This window comes from Seriola dumerili, unplaced genomic scaffold (assembly GCF_002260705.1).
Source record: "Seriola dumerili isolate Sdu_G_001 unplaced genomic scaffold, Sdu_1.0 BDQW01000002.1, whole genome shotgun sequence".
NCBI classification, from domain to species: domain Eukaryota; kingdom Metazoa; phylum Chordata; class Actinopteri; order Carangiformes; family Carangidae; genus Seriola; species Seriola dumerili.
Window position 1 is genome coordinate 9,115,955 of NW_019174257.1, and position 13,773 is coordinate 9,129,727.

General features: G+C 41.0%; 1 protein-coding gene across 1 annotated transcript in view; it reads right to left on the minus strand.

Annotated features, from left to right (window-relative positions):
- Positions 1-13,773, minus strand: part of cachd1 (cache domain containing 1) — an 81,580-nt gene that overhangs the window by 37,972 nt on the left and 29,835 nt on the right. Inside the window, exons 2-3 of the mRNA XM_022738330.1 lie at positions 11,955-12,017; positions 5,496-5,644 (exon numbers count right to left, since the gene is read on the minus strand). Of these exons, the coding sequence (XP_022594051.1) occupies positions 5,496-5,644; positions 11,955-12,017 (212 nt within the window). The remainder of the gene's footprint in view (positions 1-5,495; positions 5,645-11,954; positions 12,018-13,773) is intronic.

Below are 13,773 nucleotides of genomic sequence, written 5' to 3' on the forward strand. Positions count from 1 at the left end.
CATGCGCAATGCTTTAAATAATTCCTTCATTGAATGTGCATATTAATAATGTATTGTAGGAATGCTTGCTGTATTACCATATTTCCAAGAAGGGGGGTGTTCTCCAGGCAGTAATTAAAAATGATCCTGAAGACAATTTAACAGCCCAGACCTGTGACTGTCCTTAAGAAACATTCAAACTCAAATTTATTCATGTTCCTTTGAATATTGACTTAAAATTGACATTTTTTTTAGATATGCTTTTAACTCAGAAAGAAACAAATATGTACAATTCATTCATTCTGAAAAACCACAGGGGGTCTTTTGCTAGAGGAGAAAAACTTTTTCCAATTTTGGAAATATAAATCTTCAGTTACACTAGAGAAAAGACATGAAGTCCTGTGTCTTATAGTACAGAGTGAAATGGGCAGGCACCTCTAAATAAGGCAGCACCTGCCATGTTCAACACCAGCCATTCACTGTTTATATAAAATCTATTACATTAAGCTGCACCCTGCTGCAGGAACCATGTATATCCACAAAGGAGGCAATCATACGCCATTCAAAAAGCCCATTGAGAACAATTACCTTGAAGAGGCTTGCTGTTGTGCAAGCTCCAGTGTCAAGAGTAATACCATTTCTAATGTGTTTGCAATCCCTCAGTGAATAGCAGCAGTGAAGCCGGCAACATGCTAGCTAGAGAATGGAGAGTGCTTAAAGGAAGCCTTTCATAAACCTGGCTCTATCCAAACAGATTTCATTGTGATATCAATATGTAGAGTGGATTTTGGAGGCCTGTCTGGTGTCCAGCAGCTCTTCAGAGGGCATCTGGGGCTTAAAGCGAGAAGTCCTCTCAAAAGAAGGGAAACAAGGAATAAAAAGCTCTTAAATAAGCACCATACTTATAATGTATTTAGAATGTGGATCTGACTTTTAACATGTGTTGGACAATAAAAAAAAACACAAAGCTATTTACCATTATCGAGAGTTTATTCTTTTGGCTGGGATGTTAAATGATGACTGGGTTAAAAAAGGGAGTGTAAACAGGTCAGACAGAGGAGACCCGGAGCCCTCACTGCTTAATCTGTCCTTGAACATCAACCAAGGTGGAAGTCATGATAAAAAAAAGAAGGGATTGAAAAGCCAAGGGAGAGGAAGGGAGTATATCAGAGACTGGAATGAGGAATAAACAAATAGAAGCATGGAAGGAAGGGACAAGTTTAAGGGAGGCAAAGAGAGGGGAACAAAGAAGAGGAGAGCGAAAGAGGAACAGGGTGACATTAACGGTGGCATGTGGACAGAGAGAGAAAAAAAAGTTCTGATGGTGGCAAAGCATTTACACCTGTTATGATCACTTAAACAAAACCACCTCCCAACCTGCCTGGTGTGTTGCCATGTCCTCCTCTAATATGAAAACAGAGCTATCATCATCATGCTGACGATGACGATATTTTTACCAGAAGATCAGTTTGATCTGAAGCACTAAGTCTGAGTAGCTGCTCACTGCTGCCGCATATACTCTTGATCTAGACTGTAAATCTGCCAGCAGCTCAGATAGTGAGAATTCTTCTTTAGAAACAGGAGCTAAGAATGAGCACTATGGTGTCTTTAATCTCTATGTTTAATTTATGAGCGAAGGTACTGCAATATCATCCCTCGTATATGGTATTACTGCATACTGTATAGGAATGCTGTGATCAATGGAGGTGAGATAAAGTTAGGCATGTGGTGTTCAGCAACCAAGACCCATGATAGAAATATTGATTTTGTCATGTGGGAACAGAGCACAAACAAGGCTGCAGCTCTCATGTGTAAACTGTAATACATTTAGTTGAGCAACTTGCATTTGATGGATAAAAAAATTGTATGAACTTTCCCAAAACCGCTGCATGTTATAAAAAAACAAAAAGCTACTTGATACAAAAAAACATCATCCACTCAATTTGGTGTAAAGAAGACAGGTTTTCAGTCACAAATTGTCAGATACACCATGATATGAGTTGAAGTCATTGTTACAGTCTCAGTCACGTGTTGTTGTCTCAAAGCTTAAAAATCATTTTAACACCAAATATAAAAGAATAAAAACATATTTTTGTCATAAGGTTAAAAACAAAACAGTTGTCAGGATTGAACAAAGGTGATTCCAACTATTTTTTTTGATCTTCCCATTGAAAGAAAACTCTTCCCAAACAGAAGTTACAGATATTATGTCTGCAGTATTGGAAAGTAAAATCCTGAGTCATGAGGATGGATCAGTATTTGTCACCGATTGGAGCAAGGTTGCAAAAAGTGCAGTATTTCTTGAAGATGTTGTAAACAGAGCAGTGGAGGTAGTGATGGCACAGACTTTATGATACGCAGGAAGTGAAATATCTCCACAACTGGATGGATTGTCATGAAATTTGTTTCCCTCAAGGTGAACTGTGATGACTCTGGTGCCTTTACTTTTAACCTAGCACCATCATCACCTCAAATTTTTTACTTCAACTCAATGCTGTGGTTTATGACAAAGTTTTCCATGTCTTGTCTCCCACTACATTTTCTCTTCTTTTATTTTGGCGAGATTGCTGTTTTTTTTTCCCTCTTAAAAGAACTCCTCAGGATCATATGAACTGCGTTTTTCTTGCACAGTCCATTCACAGCTTATCTCTTCACGAACTACTGGTGAAACGAGACCATCAAATGCCATCTGGCCTGCTCCCAAGCACACTTCTCACTTTTACAACTGCATATCAGTGGAACTGTTGAAATGAGCGCCTTGAGATTGTGTGTTAAAAATATAAACATACATACACCAACTCCATCAGTTACATACTTTTGCTATTTTCAGGTACAGTCTGTTGTTGAGACCGAGCAGTGATTAAAGCATACCAGCGCACGCTTAGCACTGCCCTCTGTGGCCTCCCTGTGAAATGATAGCCTGCTAGCCTGATGGCTAACAGACATGGACACCCTGTGAATCACCTGATCCGCCTCTAAACTGACTGACCTGACTGGGACCCCCAGAAGCAGCTGATGTCCGAGACTAAAGAAGGACACTCTGAAGTGGACTACAGAGGGATAAAGTCCCGTCCTGATTCAAACTGCTTGCAATGCAGTGTTTCTTGCCAACATGGTGTGTGTGTATATATATATATATATACATACATATATTTATTTATTCATTTATTGTGTGTGTGTGTGTGTGTGTGTGTGTTTTTTTTAAATATTCCTTGGTAAGTAGGTCGGCTAACAGTATGACATTTCACTTTGACACGTTCATTTGTTTTCTTGCCAAGAGTTAGATGACAGATTTGATACCACTCTCATGAGCCAAGCAAGAAGCAAGAGCAAAGAGGCAAATAGCTTAGCATAAAGATTAGATTTCTAAGATTCTTTCAAAGTCATAAAATACACCTACCTGCACCTTTAAACCTTAGTAGGGTTGCAGTTACTTTCGTGACCCTCTCCTGTTAGTCAGCTGGAAAGAGCCAGGCTAGCTGGGGCTCCCTGTGTCCAGTCTTTATGCTAAGCTAACTGCCTCCTGGCTCCAGCTCTGAACTAGACATTTTGTGAAATATGCTCATTCACAATTGATACCACTCTTACAGTTGTGGATTTGTTACCTTTGGGGCAGAGCTAGCTTAGCTGTTTCCCCCTGTTTTCAGTCTTTATGGTAAGCTAAGCTAAACAGCTGCTGACTCCAGTGACATTATTTACCATTAAGACATATCAGTGGTATCCATCTTTTCATCTAACTCTCTGCAAGAAAGCAAATAATCGTATTTCCCACAATGATTAACTGTTACTTTAAGTTTGACCATTTATTCCTTACAAGATGAAAAACAGCAATTTTGTTTACATTCAACAAATACTTAGTGTTAGAGTTTTAGATATACTGTAGGCAAGTTATCAGAACTTTATTTTAATGCTAAGGCATTAAAGGCAATATTGCAACATTCAACAAACTTAAGATAAAATGCCTTAGTTAGCTTCCCTGGTGCAGAGTGCACATGAAGGCAGAGCTAAATTATTCTACATACAGCTCCTGAAAGTATCTCACGATCCTACATAAACCCAAAAAAATGAAAGCAAGAGAGCTCTGCCTTTTCCCCCCTTGAGGAAGATCCTTTGAAGTTCGGGGATCTATCAAACGCAGCTTCAGTTTGGTATGTCCAACCCCACCACCAGCACCACCACCACCAGCACCACCACAACCCCCCCTCCCCCCATGTGACTCCCTCTGCATCATTCCATCCCTCCTACCGAGACCTTATATAATCATTTTCTCTGCAACTTCTGCCTCAAACTGTCTCCAAAAGCTGTGCATCCATGCTTTTAGACTTGGTTTTAGACTGCACATGTTGGCACATAAATACAGCATGTTTGTTAAGTGTTGAATATACAGCATCTACAGTATGTCGTGTGCATGATTCGGCTACAGGTGGCCAGTGGCCCTCAGCCAGACAGCCTCCCCCCTCTGCACAGGTGACCTTGCAGCCTGTGAAGTCTGCAGTGCAAAAACTTCAGAGAGCAATGACTGGTTACATCGGCTGATAAAGGGGAGGGAGATAGACAGAAATGGAGAGAGGGGATGAGGGGTAGAGACAGCTGCGGCTCTGTAGATTAGAACTGAAAGCAGCTCTCTCTCTCTCTCGCTCTCTCTTTCTCTCTCTCTCTCTGCACTTGGCTTTGAACTGTGTTTTTGCCTGCTGGAGTTAGTGATTGGCTGAAAGGCTGAGTTTATACTGCAGACTGGGGCAATTCTCTCAGCACAGGATTTAAATCTGACATATTAAGTCTCACACCCAATTTCATAAAAATAGACTAACGCTCTCGTCATGTCGGCACCCTCTTCGCCGAGCACAATGCCTAGATTTGATCCCAAAATTACGTTTGTAAGAAAACAATGAAGATAATGTGCTGAAATTGAATTTTGTGTCATTTTGTCATCATTAACATCAACATTTGTGTTGCAAAATGTTTGGAAGTTCTGCAATTTCATGATGATTTTTAAAAAACTAGTGAATACGAGTTGATACCGACACAGCCTTCAAATCTCCAGGCTTTCAAAAAACGTCATTACCTATGAAAACCCAACATCTCCCCACCTTCCAGGGCCTCCAAGTTCCATAAAACTCATTATTGTTGACTTACACTGCAGCAAAGCATCAACAGGCACAACCACAAACTATCAAATAGGTTCTGAAATAAGTTTAAACACAGTGCCAAGTATCAGGCCACAGCAGCACTGCTCAGGTCTGTAAATTATGTGATTTAAACACAGCTATAACTAATCCAAGGATTATCAAAACATGTTTAAACAAGGGAGAAACGGGGGTTTTGCATGTGTAGCTGGAGAATAAAGCAATGTATAGAGAGCTGAGTGCAGGTGCTAACAGTGGGAGGTGGGTTTGCACACAGAGAATGAAGCTCCTGCAGAGATTTGAAGTGAAAGAGTGTATGAAAGAGAAAGACAAGAGCATGTCTGTGTGTGTGTGTGTGTGTGTGTGTGTGTGTGTGTGTGTGTTACTTACTCCATCATAGATGCTGGTATGGAGCAACAGTCCTGTATGGCAGTGAGTGGAGAGGTGAGGTGGGCAGTGTATGAGGCCTCCACCACCTGTTTGTTCCTGTTCACCACATCCAGGTAGCGGTTAAACTTCTCCCGAATCTTCTTGGCCAACTGCACAAGGCATAGACACAGACATGTTAATTAGACCATGATTAGTGGTGACACCTAGTTTGACCTTATAAAACAGTTTTACATCTGCAAGACGGACCAAGAAAACTTTTACTTTCAAGGCTGTATGGAACATTATTTCGCCCACAGTCTGTCTAAAATACACACACACACACACACACACACACACACACACACACACACGGTCAGACAGACACTACTGATACTTTAATAAGCCTGAGTTCAAACACTTCTCATCTGGTATTGACAGAATTGCCAGGATTTAACTCTACAAACCTCAGCCCACATCATTATTTTTACCCATGGCTGTTTTTCCAATTTAGCACAATATGGTCAGAGAAACATAAATCTAGCAATTCTGGTTTAAAGGAGTGGCTACACAACGTTATATAGACAGGTGTCCATGTGAAAGAACACACAGTTAGTTGTGAATGAACATCCGTGGAACCTAAAATCCTCACAGTCCTTGCATACATTTGCAAGTTGATATTCAAAAGTGATGCTAAACAACATCAAAGATGCCCAGACCTCAGGCTGCACTAAGTGTGAAATCCATCACTGTTAAAAACAGAGCAGAATGATGGATGTCTGAGGCTGGAGGACATTAACTGCTCTCCGCTTCCACACAGCAAACCCTTCATCATTTGATAACAAAATCCACCCAAAAAACACAACAGAGTGCCAGCCAGAAGTGGAAGTTTGGGAGCTGAAGCATTGTAAACATTTATGGGAAAAAAAAGAGGCATCACACAGCTCTTATAATAATATGTGCTGGATTCCACTATTTTCTCTCTTGTGTGGTGCATTCATGTACATTTTATTTGGTGATTATCTTGCACAATATACTGTCAACTTTTCATCCTGTTCGCAAGTAATTTTTTATCATCATTCATTTCATTTAAAGAGAAACAAGGTTCCTAGAAGTCTCCAGTGAGTGAGAAACTCTGTTTTAGAGTGCAGTTTACCTTTATAAGGCTTAGAAACCAGGAAGCAGGGAGGGGGAAATGGAGTTTCTAAACAAAGGCAGAGCAGCTAATTCAGCTGTGTTTACTGGGACCCTTAATGCAAGCCCCTGAACATGCATACATTATGCTTTGTCTTTCTTCCTCTGAAGGACTAGGTTCTGGTTGAGCACACATCTCACAGTGCTCTTTCAAAATGGGGCTCCAGCTTCTCTGGGGAAACTAATAACCAGCGCTGTAGCAGCCCCCTGGGGAACATTAATAACCAGCGCACCAGCAGCGCTTCACAACAGATCCCTGTTCTTGCTTTTTTATTTGCCAAAATGCCTTAAAAGGATGTTATGAGGGATTGTGAGGAATTTACACCCACTCAATCTGAGACATCACATGTATGTAATCTGTTACAGATTATCTTCTTAATTTAAAAGCTGTCACATGATCCCCTGGTTTACTAAAGATCTGTTAAAGAACTAATCACTTGAAGTTACTTTTGGATTACCTTTTCATCCAACATATCTGAAATACTGAAAGGATAGATTCACAACTTTTTAAGTCTGTCTTAAAACAGTATTCATTTTAACATACGAACATTGAAACAGGCTTTGTTTGTCGTAATCATTCCTCTTTCTAATACAGGCCATTAAGATGTCCCTTTTCAAATGCTCCTTCAATGTCACTAGCTAGGACTGACTTTAAGGGTTTGCGCCTGGTCTGGTCCTGCACCGGTTTGCCTGGTTCCACATTACATGTCTGACATGCTCACAGTTTCTCAACCCAACAGATTTCTCAGGCCACAGGACAGCTGTTTTCTCCAAACTCAGAGTGCACTAAAAATCTGGAGTTGTCAGTGTTTATGCACCTATAGCACTGAACATACCACCTGCTGAATTCAGAGTGACACCAACTGTCTTCTTTTAAAACAACAGACATTTTTATTTGATTTTAGCTTTAAATTACTTGTGTATATAGTTATAGCGTGTATACTTTTGTGAATCCATCTTCCTGCCTAAATTTGGGTGTATGTGAGGCTGTGGTGCGGACATCCACGTGCCTAGATCTGTTAAAGGGTACGAACAGCACATGAGCTGGAAAACAAACATGGACACTGAGTTTGAAGAGAGGCTGTGTGAGGTGGTCTGCCACTACCCTCATCTCTACAGTTCATCTTTAACAGCACTGTACAGCAGACAAAGCAGCTCTTCTTCTTCTTGCATGGATGTCGCCATTTTGATTTGTAGTGCGCATGGAATACCTTGACACCGATCCACTCTAAAAGGAGTAATATTTTCTTTTTTTGTACTGATACGTTACACTTTTCTTTTCACGACATTATCTTGTATGTTTGAGCCACAGTAGCCTTTATTCAGCAAAGGTTAATTTAATATCTTTTTAGGATATAAGCCACAATCTTTTTGACCTTTGAAAAATATACCTATGTTTGTAGGTAAATCAAAAGTTTATTACTTTGAACTTAATGATTTAAGAAAAATGGAGGCACCTGATCTGAATTCAAGTGTTTTAATACATGTGTAAATTCTATCTCAGATGAAAAATTTTACAAAAACTGCAGGTGATTTCTCACGGCAGTCTTCTGAATACTTTCCAGAGCCATTTTAAGTTACGTACTCAGCCTTGTTGAATGCAGAAAAAGTCTTATTTCCACAGTAACTGGACCCCCTTTGTTCACATCCCATAATTACCGGTGTCTGTAAAAGGGCTGCGATTCAAGCCAGGAACAGGGAAATGTACCGCGACCCACTGACCGCTTGTACACCTAATCAGCCGCCCGCTATTCCTATTAGGGGTTTAACAGAGGCCTGAGGCACACCCCACAATTACTGCTACTCCACCACAAGGAACACACACACACACACACACACACACACACAGACACACGCCGAGACACTAACATATGCACTCTTACACACAGACTTCAACTTAAACACACAAACTTTGTACACCCCGACACACAGTACTGTCCATGCACGGCAGCATGGCAATTAGTTGCAGTGGACTTTGTATTAAAAAGAGGAAAAAGGGCCAGTGTTCAGCTGAGCAGTGTTTCCATAGCTGGGGGGAGGGAGAGTCAGACGGAGGGAGAAAATAAGACTCAAACTTTTAACAGTGACTTAAGAGAAACCAGAAACATTAAGCTATGCAAGTTAAAGCTTGGGTTACGGTCTGCCACAGTCCAGCCAAAGCCAACCTGTGCTCTGCAGATTAACCACATTCTCCAACACACGGGGCTCCTCTCTCCACTCTCTGACCCATCCAACCAGTTTGGAGGGTTTGCAACACCCAGTGGGGTTGGTTCAGCCGCAGAGCAGGAGTGGGTGGAATGGGTGCCTGGAGTTTTAAAGGTTCACCAGGACGGGCAGTCTTCAACCACAATCACTGGCAGCAGTGTTTATGGCGAGTCTTACTTTGGATCGTGGGGTTGAAGTTAATGCATGAACCAGTGAGGAACGGACACAGGTCTGTTCTGCAGGCTTAAGAAGCTCTGGCATGGTAGAAATTGGACTGTTCATGTCTTGCTTCTCCTTGGATGAACTGATTTTGTTATTGAATTAGAGCATTTCCCCCGGGTTGCTTCCAATGATGGTCAAAAGGTTCATCAAGCCTTTACACTGCAGACTTTGTTCGCTGTACAGATGGTGATGTAAATATTTGGCATGATTTGATAAAGTAACAAAATGTCTTTCTACACACAAATGGAAACACCTCCTGCTTACAGGTCTGTCAAGGAAAACAGTATCAGTTTACAATGGAGGAAGCACCACAGTAAATGCATGATGGAAATGCGTCATCATGTGACAATACTAGATTGTGGAAGGGAATAAAAAAACATGTTTCACATATTGCAGCTACACATACACCATAAAGTATTTGACTGATATCAAGCTAAGCCTGTAGATAAACCTGTAAATATGAATAATGAATAAAGTTTTCATCTCTAATTGATATCCTCAATGCAGTAAGCCAATAAAATAACAGCAACATATCAGCAGTGAAAAATGGTGAAATAATCAAAATCTAATTTTTGGGTTGAATAGAACCATTTCTGGTTGTCCTTTTCCTTCCATTTCTTAAATGTCATCTTGTGAAAGACGCATCCACCAGAGCTGCGGCTGACAGGGTAGTATACTGAGATGCAATTCTAATTTTAATACCTTCCATCTACCATTTTCCCATATAATATATATATATATATATATATATAATATAATATAATATATATATATATGTGTGTGTGTAAATGTGTGTGTTTTCAGCTTTGGTTCTCTAAAATTTGTTTAAATCTTAAAGCTCTTGTGAAGAATGCTAATAAAGATAAGTTCAGTTTTTCTAAAAGATCATACATCATTTGGAAAGTATCCACTGTCCTTTAATTGTTTTGGGTTTTTTTTTTTTTTTTGGTGAAATTTACATTGTCTTATAAACAATGTCTTTATGTGAACAGTCAATTTTAAATTATAACAATGATAGGGATGTCCAGAATCAATCTGCTACATCAGTGCTTGGGTCCAATCATGAAATTTTAATGGATTATATTAGAGAAATAAAGCTTGATCTATTAAAAAGTCTTTTCATAGTTCTACTCCAGGGTTCTCCACATACAGAGCAACTATGAAAACACCTCACTGTGCTTTTAAACGATGGAGAGCTGTCTGCATGCAAACCATGAACCAACATGAAAACAGGAATGCAGGCAGCAGTTTTAATTAACGATCTGCACTCTGATGGCACATGTCAGAGTGAGTGAAGCAAGCAGAATACATTCATAAAACAGTCAGGAACAGACTCAAAGACGGACTGAGAGAGGGAGGGCTCCAGTCATTAGAGAGGGTGAGATGTCTGCGCGTCTGACTGAATAATGAATTTCCAGAGGAGAAACTCGTCCGAGAAGCCAGTGGCTCCTCTCCGTAGCTCCTTGGCTTCTCTCCCTGCTCGGTCCCAGCCCTCTCTTCCTCTGCAGATACACTCCTAATTGAACCTCGCCTTGGCTCAGGGACACACAGCCCCTCTGCCCAGAGAGAACAAGCAAGTCAACTCTGCCAGAGCTGTCATCTGAATTAGTTGGCACCTGCCTCAGAAGGGTTATGGGCTGAATGTATGGGCACTCTATGAGTTGCCTGCCCATGGATATTAAATAGTTAAATGCCTCCAGCATGGATCCAGAATAAATGAAGTCAGCACTGCCTTTGGATTGGATTGGGACTTATTAAAATACACCACATCCATTGGAGTGCTATTCAAAAGCTTTGACTACATATTGTAGCTGAGGTTCCTGTGAAAGGAATTATCTTTAGACTAGGCCCATTATTGAGACTTGCACTAAAGGTTATGATGATCACGATGAGTCTCACTCTGTAGCCTGGAAACACATGGAGTTCTGTGAAAACTATTTTTGTGCAGGTAAGTCAAGAAAAAGGCCACATTTCTATCGAATCAGCAATGCTTCAAGGCCAATTTGAGCTGCCTCAGGAATAGTGAATAGCTGCAAGGTGAGAGACACTATATACTGTATGCCTCACACACACGCACATACATGCATACACTGACACAGATGGACGCACTGGTGCACACAGTCACAGGAGACATGCAAACAAACATCAACCTGTCTGTTCTTGCTGGTGGCTGTTTACCAGTCTGTTGTTTACTGTCATTCTTCCAATATCCCTGACACATGAGTGCGCGCACACACACACACACACACACACACACACACACACACACACACACACACGCACACACACACACACACACACACACACACACACACACACACAGCATGCTATGTCTGCACACAATCATGACTGACTTGACACCAGACGCCAGAAATTCCCTACATAGTTTTCCGATCTAGGACCAAAATGCTACACATAAATTCTGACTCATGATTCTGAGTCATTTAAAACAGATCTCCCGATTCTGGCAATGCTATGTTTGTTTCCAAAAAGATACCATTCTCTCCTTGAATCCGTCTTATTCTGTCCAAATGCAGCTCTGCACTCATATTATGAGCGAAGGGGGAAAGAGATACAGACCACAGATGAGTAGAAAAACAGAACTTCAAAGCCAATGAGACAGCAGCCGTAGAATTTTAATAAACCCCATTTTTCCTCTGATGGCAAGTGTGTGCATGTGTGTGTGTGTGTGTGTGTGTGTGTGTGTGTGTGTGTATTGCGGCTGAATTGAAACCTACACAAGACAACAGCACAAACAGACACCAGCCATGCCACATGCATGCACAACCAGGCACACACGCCATACGCACGCACACACGCACGCACGCAGACAGAGGGAAGTGTGAAGCCTTTGTTACTCACCTGCTGCACTTCTGTCTCTCCGTTTGATGTCTTCTCGGTGTACACAAACGAGTTGAAAATCCTCTGTAGAGAGACAGAGAGGGAACGAAGCAGAGACAGTGAAGAATGCTGAACATGTACATCCAATAACTGAAAACCATCAGCTGAGGACGAGTATTGGTTTATACAGGTCGATTTTGGTTTCAGGCGTTGTTGAGCAGAGAGCTTTGTTATTAACACGCTGAAATATTATCTGCAAGACATCCTATAAAAGGGGGATTTACAAACTATTGCATTATTATGACACAGGTAATGAACAGGAACACCCATAGTCTAGGATCGCCAGAGTGTAACTAGCATGTAAAACATTAAAATGACCACTAAAAACCACATTAATGGACTTTTACAATGGCAGATATTTTTATCTATCATGCACAAGTGTAGCTAACAATAATAATAATAATAATAGTGGCTACATTCCATGCAGGTGTTCTTCTGTCAGGGCTCTGGCATTGTGTATTTAGGCTCACTGGCCTTATTGGCACATCTAAATGTGATGCATTAGTCACATGTCACAGGTCATTAGTTAAACCTGTGCTTCTCCTGCTACGACAAGTCGAAAGCGGAAAAAGTTTAATTAAGTCATCAATCATATAATTTACAACATGATAACCTAACAAACAGGATATAAAGTATAAATATCTGTTTTGTGATGTACTTGGAGGTTGACAGTGTTGTGGGCGGTGTTGTATTAACACAGTGCCTTACAAACTGTTGTGTAACAACAGATAATTAACATCAAACAAACTGACTTCACTGAATCTAAATTACTGTCTTGACTCTGGCTCTCTGAAGTAAGGTCGACATTAGCATTAGCACTGATGCATTTCTGCAGAGCCATTTTTATTACTGGTCCTGAGAGAATGATAAATCTGTTTATCTCCCAAACAACCAGCCCATAGACCCAGACAGTATGGCCCTGTCATTTCCATCAGTTTCTAGGTTGGGGAGGAAAATGCGTCGTCTGTCTAAGTATGGAGATCAGCCATAACACAAAATGATGGTTTTCATGAGCAGGAATTACAACATGATGCTAAATTTCCCCATTCACCTTCCAAACTGAAGCATTTTAATAGTCATTGATTTATATTGTTAAGTGAATATGAAGCAGAGCAGTACATTAAGGCATGGAGAAAATGAGTCCTGGTGTGACCTCAGCGCTCAGAGAGCAGCAGAAAAAACATTTTAAGAGCGGGCCTGAATATGGTCCTGCTCTGACACACACACACTAACACACAGGCATTTATTCAGATGGTCTCTGGGGTCCCATCAGCTAAATATTCGCTTTCTTACATGCACAAGAGGAAAAAAAAAAAAAAAACACACACACACACTTCCCAAAACACAGGCAGCAGTACTATGTGGCAGCTACAAACAGAGTAAAACTAATGTTTGTGTTGAGGCAGCAGGTAGGCAGGTGGTTCACTGTAAGCCGCCCCACCGCTCACAAAGCCTTAAATTGCCTGGTTCCACGCTACAACCGTTTCCTGCTGCCTGTCCACACCTTTTGTTACACACATTCCAGAGGACACCAATTACCCAGAATGCACCACATCCAACTAACCTGGGAGCCAATTCACTTCAGACTGTTACTGCCTGCTCATATACGTACACTTTCTCACTCTTCAACGGGTCTCTACAAAGGCTGACAAAACAAAGCAAAGTTTCATCGGTTTCGCGCTGTCAAAGGGCAAAATGAGCAGGTCTTTCAAGATGCCGTGGATTCTTAAACATCAGAAACCTGAGTTATTCCTGATGACTCTTTTTGATACCTACTTTT